This window comes from Theropithecus gelada, chromosome 8 (genome assembly GCF_003255815.1).
Source record: "Theropithecus gelada isolate Dixy chromosome 8, Tgel_1.0, whole genome shotgun sequence".
In the NCBI taxonomy this organism is placed as follows: domain Eukaryota; kingdom Metazoa; phylum Chordata; class Mammalia; order Primates; family Cercopithecidae; genus Theropithecus; species Theropithecus gelada.
This window is the reverse complement of record NC_037676.1, coordinates 27070079-27090563: the sequence shown is the minus strand read 5'-3', so window position 1 is coordinate 27090563 and position 20485 is coordinate 27070079. Positions and strand designations below refer to the sequence as shown.

Sequence of the window (20485 nt, the reverse complement as noted above, 5' to 3'; positions counted from 1 at the left end):
TTTTTTGTATTTTTAGTAGAGATGGGATTTCACCATGTTAGCCAGGCCGATCTTGAACTCCTAACCTCGCGTGATCTGCCTGCCTCGGCCTCCCAAAGTGTTTGGGATTATAGGCATGAGCCGTTGCACCTGGCCAGGAGCTGTTTTTCCCATCAAGGTTCACTAACATAGGGAAAAAAACACCAAGTTGATGAAAATCAACTTAATTGAGTGGTTTATTTTGAGAGATTCCACACCTACTAGAATCATGGCAGGATTGTGACCTCTGACACCAGATGGACATGAGTTCATACCCAAGGCTGCAGTTCCTAAGTGTGCAGCTTTGGCACCGTGACCCTCTGAGGTTGTCACCTCATCAGAAATGGTAGACCATTGGTTCATCTCAGATCCTTTTGAGGATTAAATTAGATACAATTTATGAAAGCTAGTACCTCTTAGGCACTTAATAAAGACAGTTTCCCTTCCTTCTTTCTCTTCTGCTTTTAAAACTTAAGATTTGGCAGTACTAAAATAAAGCCAATGAGAAAATGTATTTTGGTGTGAAATTCTGGCCAGTTAAAGGAGAAAGGGGCAGGAGGCATCCAGTCAGAAGCAGCAGGTTCACCAACTCCCTGCGGGTCCGGCAGGCGTGGAAGGTTGCAGGCACAAACAAAACAGGCAGTAGAAAGCAGTCTTTAAATTAAAAAAAGAAAAAGGCTTAGAAAAAACATCGACCGAATTTGCTGGCCAAACATTTCAGGCGCCGTCTGAAGACTGGGAGCCCAGGAATTTGGGAAATACTACCCTTTCTTCATTTTCAGTGGTAGAAACCCCAAACTTCCTGCTCTAGAAAGTGGGGAGGCCATTAGGTTTTTGTTTTTTTTTTTTTTTTTGGCTAAGAAAGTGGTGTAGTTTCTTTCTCCGGGTTGATGCTGCCATCTCATGTCTCTGCGTGGCGTTGCGGCTTCGCCTCTGGATCCTGTCAGCCCAGTGAAACTGAACTGAGAGTTAGAGGTGCTCCATTTTAGCCTGAGGCTCCAAAGACGAAGGTATGTAGGTGACAGTGTTTTAAAAACCAGTTTAGGCCAGGCACGATGCCTCATGCCTGTAATTCCAGCACTTTGGGAGGCCAAGGCAGGCAGATGGCCTGAGCTCAGGAGTTTGAGACTACCTTGGGCAACATGATGAAAACCTGTCTCTACTAAAATACAGAATATTAGCCAGGCGTAGTGGTGCACACCTGTGGTTCCAGCTACTTGGGAGGCTGAGGCAGGAGAATCACTTGAACCCAGGAGGCAGAGGTTGCAGTGAGCTGAGATCATGCCACTGCACTCCAGCCTGGGCAACAAAATGAGACTCCATCTCAAAAAAAAAAAAAAATACCCAAACCCAACCAATTTAGCTTAGGTATACATTTTTTTTTTTTTTGTAGTGGCAAAGAATCTACTCTTTGCATTTGTCTCCCTTTTTATTGTTACAATGAAGCTTTCAGAGAGAGAGTCATTGCATGTAGTTACCAGACACCTAACTAGGAATTTCTGTCTGCGTGCTGTGACTCCAGCCTTTTCCTCATATTAATATTTTCTTTGCGTTCTGGAAAATTCATGGTGGAGATACTATGCCAGCAGATTCTAGCCCTTGAGTTTCTGTGTAAAATGCTCATGAAAACCAGCATTTTGCCCTTTTACTCAGTATTTGCTAATTTATTATTATCCTTTAGAATTCTTTTGCCGTTTCTGTTTTGTTACTGTGGAGATGTTCACGAACATACCTTGCTGGAATGGTTTGGAAAGAGGCCAGGATTTGGGAGGTGTGGAGATGGTGTGGTACCTACAGAAAGAGCCTGGGGGGCTTCTGGACAAGGGTGAAAAGGAAAGAAGGCTTATGGAACTGTTCAAAGATAGCTTGAGCTAAGAGCTGTGCCACAGGTGTCCTCTTGATGTGGGTGGGATGGGAGAGGCACACCTGAGTGGAATTAGCCCCATAGGCGGGGGGGGGGGGGGGGGGGGGGGGGGGGGGGGTGGGGGTGGGGGGGGGGTGGGGGGCAGTCAGCATTGATGCTGAGGTCTCTGGAAACCCTGGTGTTTTATACCTGCTGTGACCCCACAGCACCTGGGATATCCTTTGCACATAATAAGCGAATAGGAGGGAACAGAGGACTGGAACAGCAGAGATTAGGAACTGAGGAGCTGCGTGTGCTCTGTAGGAGGAGGGCAACCTGAATTTACAAAGCACTGGTTCTAACTCGTCCCCTTCTGCCAGCGGTGTCAGGCCTGGGAGCGCTGTGGGTCAGCCGGTCCCCTGGTAGGGACCCACTTCGAGAGGCCTGTTCAGATTCTTGCACCAACTACCTTTGCCACCTGAAAAAGTCACGTGCTCAACATTAGTTTCTTCAAGTGTAAGATGAGAGGAGCCTGGGTCATTTCTTTTCTTTTTTTTTTTTTTTTGGAGTCTGAGTCTCGTTCTGTTGTCCAGGCTGGAGTGCAGTGGTATGATTTCGGCTCACTGCAGCTTCCTGCCTTCTGGGTTCAAGTGATTCTCCTGCCTCAGCATCCTGAGTAGCTGGGATTACAGGCATGCGCCACCATGTCTGGCTAATTTTGTATTTTTAGTAGAGACAGGGTTTCATGATGTTGGCCAGGCTGGTCTTGAACTCCTGACCTGAAGTGATCCACCTACCTCAGCCTCCCAAAGTGCTGGGATTACGGGCGTGAGCCACCGCACCTGGCCAAGCTCGTTAAGTTTCTATGGCTCTTTGCAGCTTTGAGCTAGCTGAGCTTGAGAATCTGTGTGCATCAGATGTCCTCAGGCTTTGACCCAGCAATATCGTATCCTGGAAGTTGCCCTACGGAAGCCGTGGTTGATGTGTGTGTGCTGAGGTTTAGCTCAGAGGATGCTCCCTGCAGGCAGAGAAGTTTAGACGGCAGACCATTGGGTGCAGCCTTTGGGTACAATAAATAATAAGAGATTAGAATAGGAATGATGTGTTCACCTAGGAAAATGCTGAGTGGCTTCTAAACATGTTTTTATAAAGTAATATTGAATGATATTGCAAAACTTACACAGTTAAGTAAAAATACAGTTTACCAAACAGCAGTCCCATTTTTACAGAAATAAAAGTGTAAATACACGCACAGAAGGAAGCCTGGCCTGCTGTATAGGAAGAGTGGGCCTCCCGGGGAGACAGGTTCCTGAGTGGTTTGTTTTTCTGTGTACACAGAGTATTTTCTGATTGTCCTACTAGGAATGGATATCACTTTTGTGAAAAGAAGGGATGGTAAAAGTTGACTTTAAAGGGTTCACTTACTTTAGCAGACCCTTCCTGGCTCCTGCTGTGTGGGGCTCCCTCCTGAAAGCTTCCTGATTCCCCCAGGTGATGGGCAGAGGCCTCAGTGTCCCCTTCGCCTCCGCAGGAGAGGAGAGGCAGCAGCATGGCGAGCGTCCTGTCCCGGCGCCTTGGAAAGCGGTCCCTCCTGGGAGCCCGGGTGTTGGGACCCAGTGCCTCGGAGGGGCCCTCGGCCGCCCCACCCTCGGAGCCACTGCTGGAAGGGGCCGCTCCCCAGCCTTTCATCGCCTCCGATGACACCCCCTGCCAGGAGCAGCCGAAGGAAGTCCTTAAGGCTCCCAGCACCTCGGGCCTTCAGCAGGTGGCCTTTCAGCCTGGGCAGAAGGTAGGTTGATCCCAACATGGACAGGTGTCCCATCTTGCGAGTCTTGGGGTGGTGGGCTGGGGTGCCCTAGTGACGGGCCGGAAACTCTCTGGGCACCGTTTTGAGTGCAGACCTTTGCCCTCCAGCCACAGGGTGTCTGGGCAGCAGATCGCCCAAAAGAATATGATATTGTTAGTAGACCCAGGGCTTCTCTACCAGAGTGTTGTCTGTAGAAGGTGGCAAGATCTAGCATCTGATGCTGTGGGCTTTGGCTTGTTCAAAACCTCAGTTTGAAGGATGGCCATAGCCACATTTCTCTTAATCTGCCTCAGTTTACAACTTTACCAAAGGAAAGCATCTCAGGCTTATGAGAGTCAAAGAACATTGCGTCTTTGAATTCCCTTTAGACACTTTGAGGAGTCAGAGATGTTTGTATAGTTGGATTCGGTGTGGATTTCCTTTTCCAGCGTCTCTGCCCCTGTGCCAGGGCCCTGGGTCTGATGTTATCATGAGGTCCAGGTGCCTGGAGTTCTCTTTTGTTGCCTTCCCAAGGCCTCCTAAATAAGGACTCTACCTCTGTCTCCTTGCCAAGGCTTGTGCGCACCAGGCCTCCCTGCCTGTGAGGGAAGGTGGCCTGCCAACTTCCAGGTCCCCCTGGTGAGAGGTTGACCTGCCTCTGTACCCCTGCCACGTTGTCCCCATGTGGACTCAGCATCCTCTGAGTGCAGGATAATGAGCAGTTCGGAGTGCCAGTTGGGCACCAGCAGACAGGCAGTGCATCTGGGGCAAGGAAGGCAGGAACATGAGTACAGATTCTAGATTCAGAGAAAGTCACAGAAACTGACATGTTTGCTGTCTGCCAGTCTAGAGAGCTGATAAGGATCTGCCTTGGGAGGAATCAGGCCTGTGTGGGTACTCAGGTGGGAAGCGAGTACCTGGGAACATCTGCTTGAATAAAAGATGAGTGAGGCAGAGAACATGGTTCGTGGCAGGCAGACCCTGGCTCCTGGGATGTGGGGTGCTTGAGAACTTCAGGGTGAGACCCATCCAGGGCTGACCACTGGCTGCTGTCCCTCTTCCCACAGGTTTATGTGTGGTATCGGGGTCAAGAGTGCACAGGACTGGTGGAGCAGCACAGCTGGATGGAGGGTCAGGTGACCGTCTGGCTGCTGGAGCAGAAGCTGCAGGTCTCCTGCAGGGTGGAGGAAGTGTGGCTGGCGGAGCTGCAGGGCCCCTGTCCCCAGGCACTACCCCTGGAGCCCGGAGCCCAGGCCCTGGCCTACAGGCCTGTCTCCAGGAACATCGATGTCCCAAAGAGGTTTGTGTAGGAGAAGAAATTGGGTTTTAAGAGTCACATGGGTAGTGTGGTGTGAGGGTGTGGGCTGCCTTGCGGTGTGGAAGAAATGTGGTGTCATTGGCGTCTGGGTGCCAAGATATTGGGACACATGGGACACAGAAAAGGGGAATCTTTGGCATCGTTTCTTTTTTCTTTTTCTTTTTTTTTTTTTTTTGAGACAGCCTCACTCTGTCACCTAGGCTGGAGTTCAGTGGCATGATCTCGGCTCACTGCAACCTCTGTCTCCTGGGTTCAAGCGATTCTCCCACTTCAGCCTCCCGAGTAACTGGGATTATAGGTGTGCACCACCACGCCTGGCTAATTTTTGTATTTTTTGGTAGAGACAAGGTTTCACCATATTGATCAGGCTAGTCTCGAACTCCTGACCTCTAGTGATCCACCTGCCTCGGCCTCCCAACATACTGGGATTACAGGTGTGAGCCACCTTGCCTGGCCCAGAATGGCATCTTTTCTTTTCCATAGCTCTATATGGGCAATGTACCTTTGGCTGGGCAAAGGGCTATTTTTTCCCCTCTCGTGCTTAAACTACATCAGGTCATAGTTTATGATGAGAGACGGGGAAGAACTGGCTTAAATCGGGAGTCAACAAACTTGTTTTGAATGGGCCAGATAGTAAATAATTTAGGCTTCTTGGACTAAACAGTCTCTGTCCCCACTGCTCAGCTCTGCTGTGGTGTCCAAACAGCCAGGGGTGATGCAGAAACAAACGGGTATGGCTGTCCTCCAATAAAACCTCATTCGTGGACCCTCAGATTTCAGTTTTATATACTTTTCTTGTGTCACATGTCCATAAATTGTATCCTCCTTTTGATTTTTAAAACTATTTAGGCCAGGCACAGTGGTTCACACCTGTAACTCCACCATTTTGGTAAGATTGCTTGAGGCTGGGAGTTTGAGACCAGCCTGGGCAAAATAGCAAGACTTTGACTCTACAAAAAAAATTAAAAAATTAGTCAGGCCTGGTGGCTTTTGCCTGTAGTCCCAGCTCCTTAGAGGGCTGAGGCAGGAGGATTGCTAGAGCCCAGGTGGTTGAGGCTACAGTGAGCAATGATGGCACCACTGCACTCCAGCCTGGGAGACAGAGCAAGACTCTGCTCTAAAAACAAAAACCAAACCAAACCAAAACAAAAAACAAACAGGCTGGATGTGGTGGCTCACGCCTGTAATCCCAGCCCCCAAGGTGGGTGGATCACGTGAGGTCAGGAGTTTGAGACCAGCCTGGCCAACATGATGAAACCCCGTCTCTACTGAAAAGACAAAAATTAGCTGGGCATGGTGGCGCATGCCTGTAATCCCAGCTACTTCAGAGGCCGAGGTACGAGAATTGCTTGAAGCCAACCTGGGTGACAGAGTAAGACTCCATCTCAAAAAAAAAGAAAAAAGAAAAAAAAAAAACTCACAAAACCAAACCTTTTAAAAATGTAAAACCATTCTTGGCACGAAACCCTACAGAAACAAGCAGCAGACTACGTTTGGTCCACAACCCACAGCATGCTTACCCCTAGCTTAGATATTCAGAACCATTGGTGTTGAATGAAGAATGTATTTTGCTTTAGAATTTTGTGATATGACTTTTTTCTAAGAATATATATCCTAGTTTCTATGTTATATGCTCTATGTACATTGATCTTTTAAGATTTAAAAAGAAAATCTGCCAACTGAAATTGTCTTATATATAAGATGTGCAAGCAGTCACACCCTATCTCACCTCTCTGTGTTTGTCTATGAATGCTACAAAACACAGTAGACCCAGTATTTTGAAACCAGATCAGAGCAGCAATATTTGCGATGGTGTATTCAGCGAAATGCAGGCAAAGAATTTATTTTTCTGTTATATGGAAATGAAAATTCAAAGATCATACAAAAACAGAGATGCTAATTTGTTTAATGTATTGATAGTCTTTAATGTTTGATGTATGAATAGTCTTGGTTTTGCTGCTTCAAACCCAAGTCATATTTTAGTGGACCTGAATTGTAAGGAATAAATTAAGACAGCCCTTTGAAACAGACCACTTAGAAGTTTATTTCAGACTAACTTTTCCTAATACTTTAGCATTAACTCCTAGACAGCTCGAATTTTACTTCCAAATAGTGTAGTGATACATGGATTTTTAAAAAATTATGTGTAACATTTTATAGAACTCGGCTGTAGAAAGCATGGACATTTGTGTTGGAAGATTTATTTTAGTGCTTCTGGTTTATTTGCACGTTGGCTTGGGTAGTAGGTTCTGTTGACATTCAGAAGCTGTCAGAATGCCTTACCATTTTTCTTGGGGGAGGGGTGGGAGAAGGTGGTTAGTATATAATTGTTCCCTGTTCAATTTAAATGTGGGACAAGGAAAGGAGGTAATTGTTATGCTTTTGAATTCCAGTGGGTGTCTTTTGTCCCCGTGTTCATTTCATTTTGAGTCTATCCTCTTTCCCCTAAATACAATTCTCCTTTTTAAGCTGCAGAGTTTGGCAGCAAAGTCACGGGAGAATAGGGCTGTCTCAGGGCGTCACAGTGGGATAAGACCCAGTGGCTCACACCGGGGCTGCCTAATATTATAAGCATCACTCAGAATGGGTACTTCCCAGGGAGAAGGGGAGACCTTCCTGTTTCACTTAGTTTATATGATCTGAGCACACACTGGCTGATTGGAGTTGGGGGGACTTGGAGGGGTCAGTCCAGAAGTGTAAGACGATCATGTGAAACCAGCCAGAAGCAGTGTCTCGTTTTGCAAGGACCATGGGCCTGCCGTGCCGGGAAGTAACCTTTTCCACTCATGCATGTGAATCCAGGAAGTCGGACGCAGTGGAAATGGATGAGATGATGGCGGCCATGGTGCTGACGTCCCTGTCCTGCAGCCCTGTTGTGCAGAGTCCTCCCGGGACCGAGGCCAACTTCTCTGGTGAGCAAGTGGGGCCCAGCTGAGTTCTGGGCATGACAGAGGCCCACGACAGACATCCTCTGTGTAGAGCAGCTAGTTGCCTATGTCACCGGCCTGGCAACAGAATTTCCAGGGACTCCTCCCAGTGGCACCTCCGACCGGCTGCATGCCGTGGAGTTAGACGCATCCGTTATTTTCCCTCAGTTTCCTCACCTGGGGAGGAGTTTCCTGGTGCATTGTGAAGATGGTTGAACATGGGACTGAGCCGCAGTGGCCTGCGGAGTAAATTCTTCCATGGGAGTGGCTGAGCCCAGCACTTCGGTGGGGCCTGAATGAGGCCAATAGAGGAATATTTAGTTCGCAAAGTAAGAAATATGCTAAATGGTCTCCTAGTGGCCTGAGAAAATTCATGCCCTCATTCCACATGCCTAATTCAGCCTCATAAATTAGTGTGAGCCTACAGGACAAGGACCCGGAATAAATGAGCTAAATTCTAAAGTAAGTCTAATTGCTTAATAAAAACCAGAGGTTCGACTTCAAGGCAAATTTATTAAAACAAAATTTATGTAGTTGCAACCCCAAAATACTTTATCAATAATATGAGGGAAAAAAGGGTTGCTGGGTATTTGTCAGTAGTTTGGCAAGACTGGTAGTGAACCTGAAGTTTTTTGGGAAATTCATGGCAGGGCTGGCCTCCCTTACTCCCAGGGAAGAACTTGTTCATTGGTGGACGCCTAACTGAATTGCAAGCTACTTATAAGCTTACAGGAAAATATGGAGTTAGCTCTGAGTACATAGCAGGAGGAAAGTGGCCTTCATAAGTATCCCTCATAAGGAATCTCCCTAAATACAAATTAAACATAAGGGAGAGAGAAAACTTTCTTTTGTGACTCAAAGTTGGCTGCCAAAGGAAGTCACTGTACTATGAGGACACCTAGCTGTGAAGCCTAGTATTGCATGCCTGCTCTATTAGCACAGCCAAATAGGGAAGAGGAAAGGAGTTAATTTCTAAGTTCTCAGGAGAGTTTAGGAGATCTGGATGGTTGGGTCAACAGTGGAAAGATCAGGAAAGTGTCCTAAAGGGAAAGAAAAGAAAATTATTGACTCCAGTTCCCATCAGGAGGGTATGTATAATACATGCATACACAAGTGCACATCAGCGTAGAAGCATCTCACTGATAGGCCATCATCTTGATAATTTTAAGTCCCTTTGTAAAAAACAAAAAACACAAATTTATTGTCTATTAAAGATTTTTTTGATGACAGTATATTTTTTATCTTATAGCTGAAGTCAGTGGAAATATAAGGCTTCCTTGGCCTAATTATCTTGAAGTGTTCTGCAAAGTGTGGTCTATGCAATGACAATCAAAACCTTGACTAAGAGAGTCATGGATACTATTTGCACAAACGCCACCTAGTCCCTTTGGTTTCTGTGTGGTTAGGATGGCATGTGTGTTTGTATGGCTGTGTGTAGAAAACAGGATTATAAATATTTCTTAAAAGTTCACTGGTAAGGTCTCAGTGCCATGCATTTGTAGAGCAGTACTTTATTTTCATGCTATAAAATGAGTATTTATTGCCTGTGTCCTAGAAAAACTTATGATCAAAGATGGAGTCACTTATAACTTATACATTAACTTATAACTTACAGATAACTTTTTGCTTTATGTTTTGCTTCCTCTGTGTGCCAGTCAAAATCTGCCATACAGATTTCATGCGTTTGAGCCATTGTGAGTGGTTCCTGGAGGGAAGGACTGCCGCATTTGTAGGGTGTGCCTGCCGCTTGACCTGCCCTTTGTCCCCGAGTACTGAGCATCCTAGACGTAGCCATGTAGTGTTCCGCTCTCTGCCCTTCTCTCCCTGATTGTTTTCCTATCAGTGGACATGTGTGGGTCTTTCACCTGTTGGCCTGTTTAATGATTCTTGTGTACTGCCCTGAATATGTACCCTTTTTAAAGCACACATGTAGATGTAGTAATCTCTTGGTTCCCAGGAAGGGACAGTGATAGCTGTGAGACATGACAGCCGTATCTGGGGAGGGAAGAGTTCTTCCTCCATCTCGTTCTTTTTGGGTAGGCTGCTTCTAGGATGTGAGATGTAAGGAGAGTCTGGACTGGAAACAAGGGAAGATGGGAGCCTGTGCCAGGTAGATCCCTGATTAGCATTGAAGGAGTCTGGACTATGAGCAGGAGGAGAGAAAGACAGCAGGATTTTATCCTGGCTGCAAGGGATGTGCTAGTAGACCTTGGAATGCAGAGTTAGGGGGCTCTGTGGAACGCCCCTGTTGAGAGTTGGGGCTTTTGAGGACAGGTAGCTTTTTTCCCTCTCTCTTGGTATTTCCACATACCAGAATTTCAGATTCTCCTATATTATAAATTGACCTGGATTTTTGGCCAAGAAGTGAGAGAGTGCGGGTTGGGCCTCTCTCACTGCAGATGTGCTGTTTAAAGACGGAAGATTCCCCATGTCTGCTGATGCTCATCCTCCTGCTCAGAGGCATTCAGGAGCCCGGCAGCTGCTTCAGGGCCATGTCAGGCACAAAAGCCCCCTGCCACCTTGCAATGATCAGAATTGCTCGCAGAGCTTGTCTTTCCTCCTCCAGACATGTTACTTCCTGATTAAAGCAGGTTCCACCTGGGCTGAAGCTGGCACTGGGAGATGTTGCGCACCCTCCCGAGACTTGCAGAGGCTGAGTGGTTTGTTCCACCCCTAGGTTTCTATGGACTGGTCTGGGTTTAGATGATTGAAAAGCATTTTTCAGGAAAGCTGATCAAGAAAACCTTTAAGCTGGCCTCAGCTGTAGGAAAATGCTCCGGGTGGTACCCAACACTGGGTGTGCCTGTTCTCAGCCAGGCCTGGAGGCTGCAGAGGCTTTGCCCCTCTCCATCCCCATCCTCCCTTTATTTAATGTATAAAGTGAGAAACAGGCAGCACTTTGGGAGGCTGAGGCCAGAGGATCGCTTGAGGACAGGAGTTTGAGACTGGCCTGGGCAACATAGCAAGACCCCATATATAAAAAATTTTTTGTTTAAAAAGAGAAATAAATTTCAATTAGGTTCTCTACGTATGAATCCTATACAAAGTGAACTTGCAGTGTGTATCTGTTGGTCAGTGGTGACCAGGTGGCTATGGTAGGAAATGTCTGCGAGGGCAGAGCAGTTCTACCAAGAGAAATTGCTGCCGTGAATGAACCCCTCTCCGTGTTTACCGAAGCTCAGAAGGGAGAGTTCGCCCAGGGACAAGCCTGTGAGCGTCCTCTCATCTTCTCTTCGTCTGGCCAGCTTCCCGTGCGGCCTGTGACCCGTGGAAGGAGAGCGGTGACGTCTCGGACAGCGGCAGCAGCACTACCAGCGGTCACTGGAGTGGGAGCAGTGGTGTCTCCACCCCCTCGCCCCCCCACCCCCAGGCCAGCCCCAAGTATTTGGGGGATGCTTTTGGTTCTCCCCAAACTGATCATGGCTTTGAGACCGATCCTGACCCTTTCCTGTTGGATGAACCAGCTCCACGAAAAAGAAAGGTATGTGATTATGGTGTGAGTGGGAGCCCAGGCTTGAGTGGATGATGTCTCTGTGGGGACAGCCAGCCATGGAGGGAGGGGACCCTGCAGGCCTTACATAGTCTTGGGTTCACTCCCATTTCGGTTTTCTATTGCTGCTTCTGTTACCTGGTGATATTCCCAGGATTCTACTCCTCCTGTTTAAAGCCTCTTCCCTTTTAGTCTCCACCCCAATCCCTGCCTTCTTTCCTGTGCTCCTGCAGAGGTCTGCGTGGGAGAGGCCTCCAGTGGGGTCTTAGCCATAGCACCGAGCACCGCTCTTGGCCACTAGGACCATCTCTTAGGTTGGGGCTTTCTAGCCCCTGGTTGTAAGTTTCTCTGGTCCCAGAGAACCCCTTTCCTGGAGGTTTTTGTTGGGTCAGGCCGGAGACAGCAGCCACTTTGAGTCCCCACTGGGTAAGGATGAGCGAGGGATAAGGAGAAAGACATATCCACTCACCCCATCTTCCTTTCCTCTAGAACTCTGTGAAGGTGATGTACAAGTGCCTGTGGCCAAACTGTGGCAAAGTGCTGCGCTCCATTGTGGGCATCAAACGACACATCAAAGCCCTCCACCTGGGGTAGGTGCGAGCCCAGGGCCTCTAGCCTAGGGTCGCATGCAGGTGTCCCTCCACCCTGCCAAGTCCCTGTGACCCGCAGCCCACAGTGCTTTCAGGAACGTGGCTTGCTGGAAACCCCCCCTGGCGTCTCTTCCTGGCCGCCTGAGAAAGACATCCTGGTGAACATTGTTGCTGTTGATGGGAAGGGAGTTCTGTCCATCTTGGGGATGTGTCTTCTTGCCTCACTGCAGGAAGCAAGATGTTTTAGTTCTGGGTAGAAATGGGGTCGTTTGGTTCAGTTGCTGGTGAGACCCCGTTTCCAAGATGTTTAGTGGCCGAGCACTGCACCACCGACTCCTCCTTGGGAGTGGGTCTCTGCTAGCCCCACCCTGGTGCCTGGGTCGTGTTCTGTGCAGAGCGACTTTGCAGGCTGACTCACAGCCCTGGGGAGAAAGCGTGACTGCAGGCAGGTGGGGCCAGAGAGGGCTCTCGGTCGTGCTCAGCGTGGGATGCTTCCTGTCAGAGGAGAGGCTGGTACATGTTCCGAGAGAGGATGAGCCTTAGGTGCCAGGAAAAGTAATTCCCATCGATGTGCAGCACATAATCCTGGTGACACCCGTCAGGAGCGAGGCTCCTGGGTGTTCTCTTGGGCTCCGTCCCTGACTTGCTGGGTGGCCTCAAGCAATCACTTTCCTCCCCACCGCGGTCCCCGCTAGGTTTGAAGGGGGCAGCGCACCCCTGATTATGCCGCATCTCCCTCTCACACAGGGACACGGTGGACTCTGATCAGTTCAAGCGGGAGGAGGATTTCTACTACACAGAGATGCAGATGAAGGAGGAATCTGCCACCGCTGCTGCTGCTGCTGTGGGCACCCTGGTCCCTGGGACTCCCACCACCGAGCCAACTCCCACCCCCAGCATGACCGGCATGCCTCTGTCCGCTCTTCCACCACCTCTGCACAAAGCTCAGTCCTCCGGCCCAGAACATCCTGGCCAGGAGTCCTCCCTGCCCTCAGGGGCTCTCAGCAAGTCAGCTCCTGGGTCCTTCTGGCACATTCAGGCTGATCATGCCTACCAGGTATGGGGCGGGGCACGCTGGAGGCTCAGGCTCTTGCTGACTCATCACGGGCCAGCTTGATCACAGGCTACCAACCACCCTGATGGAAGGCTAAGCCCTTTGGCCAAATTGCTAATATCTTCTACAAAGAAACGAAACCGAATTCACTGCTCAGTAAATGTGGGAATTCCTGGAGTTATCTACATCGGCAGCTGTCATGAGTGGTTACTAGAAATCTAGCTGAATCCCTAAGTAACTGGGCGATGGATTTGGGCGGGGACATTGTCACACCTCTGCTTCTAAGAGAGGATGGAGTCGTGTCGTTGGGCTTCCTACAGTGATGTCTAGGTCCTAGAATTGTGTTCCATGGAGAAACAGTCCCGCATGCATGTTTCGAATACTTAACTATGGGCCAAGAATTGGGCTAAGTAAGATTTTCGGGTAGAAGAGGACTTAGTCCCTGCCCTTGTGGAGGGCATGGTTCAGATCGAGAGAAATGAAGATGTAACTATGGTTAATTATAATAACCAGTGAAAGTACTGATTACTAGAGGCATGAGAAGATGTTGCAGGTACCAGAGGGACCAACCTATTATGCCCGTGTGGATGAGAAACTTACCACAGAGGGTGGCATTTAGGACAGTCTTCCCAGCGTGTAGTAGGTACTCAGGGAACACGCAGCTTGCTGTGTGCTGATATTTCTTAAAATTCTTTTGTGCCGATTTTACCAGTCCCTGGGCCAATTTGCAAATTAGTTATTAAAAGGTATCGCTTTCAGTGAGAAAGCCTTTACAAAACGAGCCAGCCCTCCTCTTTGTTAGAATGAGTGGCCGCTTAGTGATTTCGTGCTTGACCCGCTTGCAGCACTGGCTGACCTACGGGGCCCGGACATGTGACTGGTGTTTTCACAAATAGCCCTGAACCTGGATACCCGTGAGCACACTGCCACTCTCAAGCAGTTGCTGGGGGATCCCATATCTTATCCCAGCCATGCCCCCAAGACGCAGAAGGCTTGGGGCCTCTTTTGGCACCTGGCTGTGGCATGTTCTTGGTAGGTGATCCAGTTGAGAAGTTAAATCTTCTGCAGTGATAAAGTCATGAGGCTGGCACGTAGACCAGCTCTGAGGGAAGGGTTCCAAGATGAGATCGGAGCCTCGCAATAAGGAGACTACTTCAAAGCACTGGATGATACTCCAGTGTTGTCCTCGGGAAAGCCGGGTGTGTCCCAGCTCTTGCTGGTCATGGCACTTATGCAGAGATGCACCTTCTGCTGCCGTCCTGAGGCTGTGGGGATTGTGGGCAGACTCTGAACACTTCCTGAGCTACAATCCAGGCTGACACCCTCATCTTCCGCAGGCTCTGCCGTCCTTCCAGATCCCTGTCTCACCACACATCTACACCAGTGTCAGCTGGGCTGCCGCCCCCTCCACTGCCTGCTCCCTCTCTCCGGTGAGTGTGCTGGTAGCACGGCCGGTGCCTGTTATGGCCGAGGGCTCTCCCACACATCCCAGGGCTGGAGGCCATCCCTTGGGCACAGGGCACCTGGCCACAGGTCGATGTGGCCATCTTGCCTCCATCCCCTAAACGTGTTGAAGGTCTCCTTGTGCCGCCCCTTCCTGGCACTCCCCATCTGGCCACAGCCCCTCGCGGAGGTGGAAGGGGGCGCTTGTAGAGGATGTCCAGAGCAAGCAGGTTTCTTGCCAAGAAAATCGCCAGGCGAGGCTGGGGTCAGTGCTCCATCAGCCCCTAGTGCCCGTGGGTGTTTTTAGGATTTTAATGCTGAGAGGAGAGGAAGGGGGAGAATGTGGAGGCTGTGTGGGCTGGGTCAGAAGTCTCAAGGCCACTGGCGACAAGGGCCATAGGTGGACCCCAAACTCAAGTCAGCGGGAAGTCATTTGGAACTCTACCTAGCAGGCGCTGGTCTTGAGTTATCTCCTGCAGGGCGGTGTCACATTGTAAATCAGATTGCCAGTGATGCCACTGAGGCAGCGCGAGGCTTCCAGGCATGGCGGCTCTGTCCAAGTCCCCTGCAGGGAGAGCCTCAGAGGGGGCCAGGTCCAGTGGCCCCCTGTCCTTGTCCTCGGCTGGGTCCTGAGTATGGCATGAAGGCCTGCTCCTTCCTCACTCTCCTGCCAAGAGCTCCCCTTGGCTAGAGTGTTCTCCCTGAGAAGGCGCAAGGCCGCCTGCACCAGAAGGAGCTGGGGATGGGTGGCTGCCTGTCTTTCAGGATGGCTCCCTCACCTTTACTGACTGTCCCTCTGCTCATGGCCCCTCTCCCCACGCCCAGGTCCGGAGCCGGTCGCTAAGCTTCAGCGAGCCCCAGCAGCCAGCACCTGTGATGAAATCTCACCTGATCGTCACTTCTCCACCCCGGGCCCAGAGTGGTGCCAGGTGAGATGTCCGCTGTCATCCCCTGCCTTCTGGTTTCTGTGCCCTGTCTCCGGTGGTGTGGACGCCGACCCCGCCCAGATGAAGTCACCAGGGTTAGTCCCCTGAGAGGAGCTCAGATGGTGGACACACCAGATGGGTTGACTGTTTGGTCCTCAGAGCCTATGGCCCCTGGTCCTGCTGGCTTTTGCTGGGAGCTGCCCCTTCGGCCTCTGCTTGTTCTCCTAGTCCCACTTGGCCGCTCTCCCGGGCCCACCACCTGTGTGGGACTCGATTTGCATTCCTCTCTTTCTGCAGGAAAGCCCGAGGGGAGGCTAAGAAGTGCCGTAAGGTGTATGGCATCGAGCACCGGGACCAGTGGTGCACAGCCTGCCGGTGGAAGAAGGCCTGCCAGCGCTTCCTGGACTGAGCCTTGCTGCAGGTTCTACTCTGCTCCTGGCCCTGCCAGCAGCCGCTGAAAAGAGGCCGACGTGTCACCAGTCCTCAGCAGAAACCGAAAGAGAAAGAGCGGAAACATGGAGCTCGGGCTCTGTTGGCTAAGGTGTAACACTTAAAGCAGTTTTCTCCCATTGTGGGAACATTTTATTTTTTAAAAAAAGAAACAAAAATATTTTTCCCCCTAAAATAGGAGAGAGCCAGAACTGACCAAGGGTATTCAGCAGTGAACCAGTGACCAAAGAATTAATTACCTTCCGTTTCCCACATCCCCGCTCTTTAGGGGATTAGCTTGTGTGTATCAAAAGAAGGAACAGCTCGTTCTGCTTCCTGCTGAGTCGGTGACTTCTTTGCTTTCTCAACTCTTCCAGAAAGGACTGTAAGCAAGATGAATTTACTTTTCTTAAAAAAAAAAAAAAAAAAAAAAAGAGTTTCTGGCTGATGGGTGACTCAGAGCGCAGCACTGCCCGGCTAGGGGAAGAGGGGTTTGCCCTTCTCAGAGGGTACCTCCTGTTCCCTGTCTGAGCACCCGGCATGGAAGTCAAAGGAAAGCCCTTTCTTGGTGACAACAACGTAAATCTGGGTTCCCTCAGACATTGGGTTGCACCCCAACGAATATTAAATGGCTTCTTAAAGCCCAGAGAAAGAGGTTTTTTAAAAGACTTGCCAAAAAGCTGAGCCAAAAGGCTGATCAGAATTCACTTTTTGGAATGTGGCAGTTAAACACTACCTTGACCATTCTCTTTCCTGGAGGAACTCCTGGAGGGTTTGAGCGTCTGGAAGCTCGGCTCTGACCTGAGAAAGCGCCCTCCTGACGCCTCCTCCTGCCAGTTATGGAACGGACGCCTCAGAAATGTTTTGTTTTCTTTTATGATGTATTCAGAAGCCTTTGCTGATTGAAGTTTCCTTTTATTTGGGTGGCCGGGAGAGACCCAGGGAGGTTCTTGGAGGTTCCTTTCTGTCTCCTGGCGCCACCAGGGATTTCCCCATTTCTGTTTGCTGCCTGAAAGCAGGATGAGGAAGGCCAAGGAGAGTCCTTGCACCCGTGAGCATCAGGATGAGGAAATGACAGAAGGAAGACGTGGGTTTGGGTTAGTGGCTGCTGGCGTTTCGGCCCTTGGTGTTTCTGGAGCCTCTGCGGATCTAGGAGAGCCTGGGCTGCGTGCAGGTCGATAAGCAGAGCTGTTCTTGTGGAGAAGGAGGGAGGTCTAGGGAGTTTAGCGCCATGCCAACCAGCCGCGTGCGATGACAGAGTGAGCCACGCCTGGACGGCAGCTCATGTTTCTGTTTCGGCGTCTCGCTTTCCTCCCAGCATGACTTACGTGGGGATTCCTCAGGGCCTGCTGGAATGTGACCGCCCGCTGCCCAGCTGCCTTGGGTACAAGTCCTGGCTCTATGTCCCAGCTGTCAGGGGCTCAGGGAATCCTACCCAGCCACCTGTCCTGGGATGGAGTGTCAGCACCCACCCCTTGGTCATCATCGAGGCTGTCCTCCCAGTCCTGGGTGAAGATAACTGGGCAACCAGGGCTCCCTTGGCCCCTTCACGCAGGAAATAGACATGTGCTTTTTAATGCAGGACACTTTGAGTGTTATAAAATCTGTAGATCTGGCAGTAGGGGCATGATTTTGGGAAGGGTATAGTGCCCTAGGTTGGTGACAGAAGGGACAGACACTTATGCACAGGTGTCTTTGGTGATGGGGTATATTTTTATAACTGCGTAAAAAAAATGTATATGGAATTCTGTCTCTTGGTAAAGCTCAAAGCCAGGCTAGCCTGAGTTGGCGCAGGGCTCTCCTTCCTGTCCCTTCGACCTCCTTGAGAATTAAAAGCTGGCAGCTGCCGATGGTGTTTCCTGACCCCCTCGCTTCCCATGACGATCCCCAGCTTCAGATCCTCATGGGGAGGGGAGGGCGTGTTCTTACGCGTGGGCACAGGAGGGCCTTCCCTTCCCCTCTCTGTCAGAGTTTTCACTGCCGTCTCGTCTTGAGAAAGCTGTTTGAATTCCCTCCGCCCCCAGTTTGGACCGTGTAGATATAACTGGATATACGGATTTTTCTCTTTGTGTGGCAGGCTTCTTATGCCATTGGTATACAGGGCAGGAAAGCAAGGAGGAATAAAGGGAGGAGCAGTTTGGAAACCACGGTGGTTTTGCTTTGTTCTTGTTATTTGGTTTTGGTGCCGCTTCCCTGCCTGTGCTCGTGCCCCCTCTCCTCCTCGGCGCTGGCGGCCTCCTTGCTTCCCTTTCACCCACGCTGCCATCCTGTGGCTGTCGTGTTGGTTCTTCACACGTGCTCTGTTCTCGCGGTTGCTCCATTCATGTCTTCTTGGAGGGTGAGGGTGGCTTGGGAACTGACCCAGTGATCACACCTACTTTCTGCATCTTTCTATCTCCCTCCTTCCCAGCCCGCCCGGGCTGCAGACTCTGATGGAAGGAAGGTGCCGCAGGTGGGCTTTTAGAAACTAACGGACTGATTTCCAAAGCAGTTATCTTGGGAAACTGTGTATTCCAGCGATGTGACTTTTTTCAGAATATGTCTTGGAATCACCTTCAGAGTCTGGGGCTGTGTGTTAAGCAACCTTAAGGATGCTCGACACTCATTTAGTGCCCAGGGAGTCCAGCGAATGGCATCTGTGGCCAAGCGAGGTCTCAGGTACAAAGCAAAAGGACCATTTAAAGTAAAATAGCTTGGATTCAATCGTGTGACTTTTAAATTGGCTCAGAAAGCAATTGTGTGATTTCAGAGAGTGTTTTGAGCCGCGGCCACGTTGTTGTGAGTCTGTAGCTTGACTCCTTGGAGAACAATATTCATTTGGATGTGGAAACTCTGATTTGCTGGGAGAAATCTGTCCTGTTACTTTCTGGTCATCCCAGGTTCTGACTTTTACCAGGGGCAAAAAAAAAAAAAAAAAAAAGAGATAAATCCCATCTGTGAATTTGTCTTATTGGCGCCTTTTCCCTCAGCTGTCTTCCAAGTATTATTTTTACTGTTAAAAAATTTTTTAAAAAATGTGAAATGTAATGTTTTTACAGCAACAATATGAAATATATTTTATAAGGAATAAAATGGTACCTTGTCTGATTTAATGTGTGCCTGTCCATTGCCCCTTCCCATGCAACAAATAAGATTATCACTGTCCTTGTCCTTGGTGTTACACAAATGGTAGCATATCACACTGTAGCAAAGCATGACGTTGATTCGCTTATACTAACAGTCGATAACACTTCCCAGTGACTAGGCCAAGTGTGTACATGGGTTCCCTATTATAAATAACCCTATGAGAGAGTGCTGTTACTGTTCCCATTTTGCAGATGAGAAGAGTGAGGTAGAGGTTCAGGAACTTGCCCAAGGTTATAAACTGGGAAATAATGGCACTCCAGGCAGTATTTTCTGCTGCTTTTCTTGACTGCATTCCTGAGTCTTTTGAGGAGCAAGCAAGTGACATGGGAGAAAATACGTCACACGCTACCTCTCAAATGGCTTCTGAACATGGTCTGCTCTGTACGGACATCAGTGGCAGGTGCTGCGATGGCCCAAGTGGCTGGCAGAGCTGGCCTAGGTGGGAAGGCTGTTGGAAGCAGAAGGTATCATTCCACCCAGGGGCTGGTTTGTGCAATTTCAGGTTTGCTGAACTTTAAGAACCACTTGGTGAAGCAATGATAGATTCCAAGACCAAGTCAAATAAACCAGGCTTGCTTGAAGAAGTTGTGGAAATGTGTTTAAACATTCAAGGTATATTTAAAATAAGAGTTCAAGGTGGTGGTGGGGCAGGTGGGAGACCCAGCAGGATCCTTTCTGCACTGAGTCACCCTTCTGGTGGGGAGAAGCAGGAGCTATAGGAAGAGGCTCTGGGGAATAGGGAAGGCAAAGAGGCAGTGAGGAGCTTTGGGGATTGTGAAGTGTCTCTTGGGGCGGGTTGCAGGGACCCTTCCTTCACATTGATGGCCAGTGGGGGTATCCCACTCCGGCACTTCATGATGGCCTGAGTCAGCCACGCCCAGCAGCCCACAAAGCAGTTTCTTTTTACCCCCTTTTTGCCGTTTTTTATATCTTGGAAGTGCAGTCAGGGACTTCCTTCTCCCTTTCTCTGTGTCCTTGTTCCAGCTCATCCCTCTAAGAACACCTTGAATAGAATTACCTGTTCTACTGCTTTTGTCAAGTCCCCCACCAAGTTAGCTACCTGCCTTTTCCATCTGTAGCTTGCCCCCCGACCCCTACCTTTGCAGCTGCATCAGTGGGTCGACCCCCCAATTTTCCAGCTTCTGGTTGGATTTGGCTGGCAGACACCAGGCTGGAGTTTGAAAGCGAGGAGCAGAGAGAAGTGGGGGTATTGAATCCTGGCTCCCACAGGGTATGAGTAAATGGCTGTATTTCTCTGCTGAAAGCAATGGAGAGCTAGAGTCCTTGTGGGTCCAGGAACTCCCTTACCCCTACCAGGGCTCTCCGGCTCCCAACAGAGCGCCTTTCCATCCCTTGCTGATCTTCTATACCTGCCCACTCACATAGACGGTTAACTCTCCCTGACAGACTCGGTTTGGGTTGCCTTGTGTTTCTCGGCTGGACTCTGACAGTGACATACCCTAACGTGTGAAGCTGGAGATAAAAGTGGCATCAGCAGGTTTTTCTCTGCCCTCCTCCTTGCTGTGTGTCCCAGT

General features: G+C 49.7%; 1 protein-coding gene across 4 annotated transcripts in view; it reads left to right on the top strand.

Annotated features, from left to right (window-relative positions):
- ZNF395 (zinc finger protein 395) overlaps window positions 1-18911 on the top strand; it is a 41377-nt gene extending 22466 nt beyond the window's left edge. For 3 of the 4 annotated variants that reach the window (XM_025394161.1, XM_025394162.1, XM_025394163.1), the window contains exons 2-10: window positions 3393-3650; window positions 4715-4947; window positions 7768-7877; window positions 11138-11373; window positions 11872-11972; window positions 12720-13029; window positions 14364-14456; window positions 15295-15398; window positions 15693-18911. In XM_025394161.1, coding sequence (XP_025249946.1) covers window positions 3411-3650; window positions 4715-4947; window positions 7768-7877; window positions 11138-11373; window positions 11872-11972; window positions 12720-13029; window positions 14364-14456; window positions 15295-15398; window positions 15693-15804 — 1539 coding nt within the window. In that variant the 5' untranslated portion in view covers window positions 3393-3410 and the 3' untranslated portion in view covers window positions 15805-18911. Of the gene's footprint in view, window positions 1-3352; window positions 3651-4714; window positions 4948-7767; window positions 7878-11137; window positions 11374-11871; window positions 11973-12719; window positions 13030-14363; window positions 14457-15294; window positions 15399-15692 lie in introns of all 4 variants that reach the window. The other variant, XM_025394160.1, reaches the window with a different exon arrangement.
- The last annotated feature ends 1574 nt before the right edge of the window (window positions 18912-20485 follow it).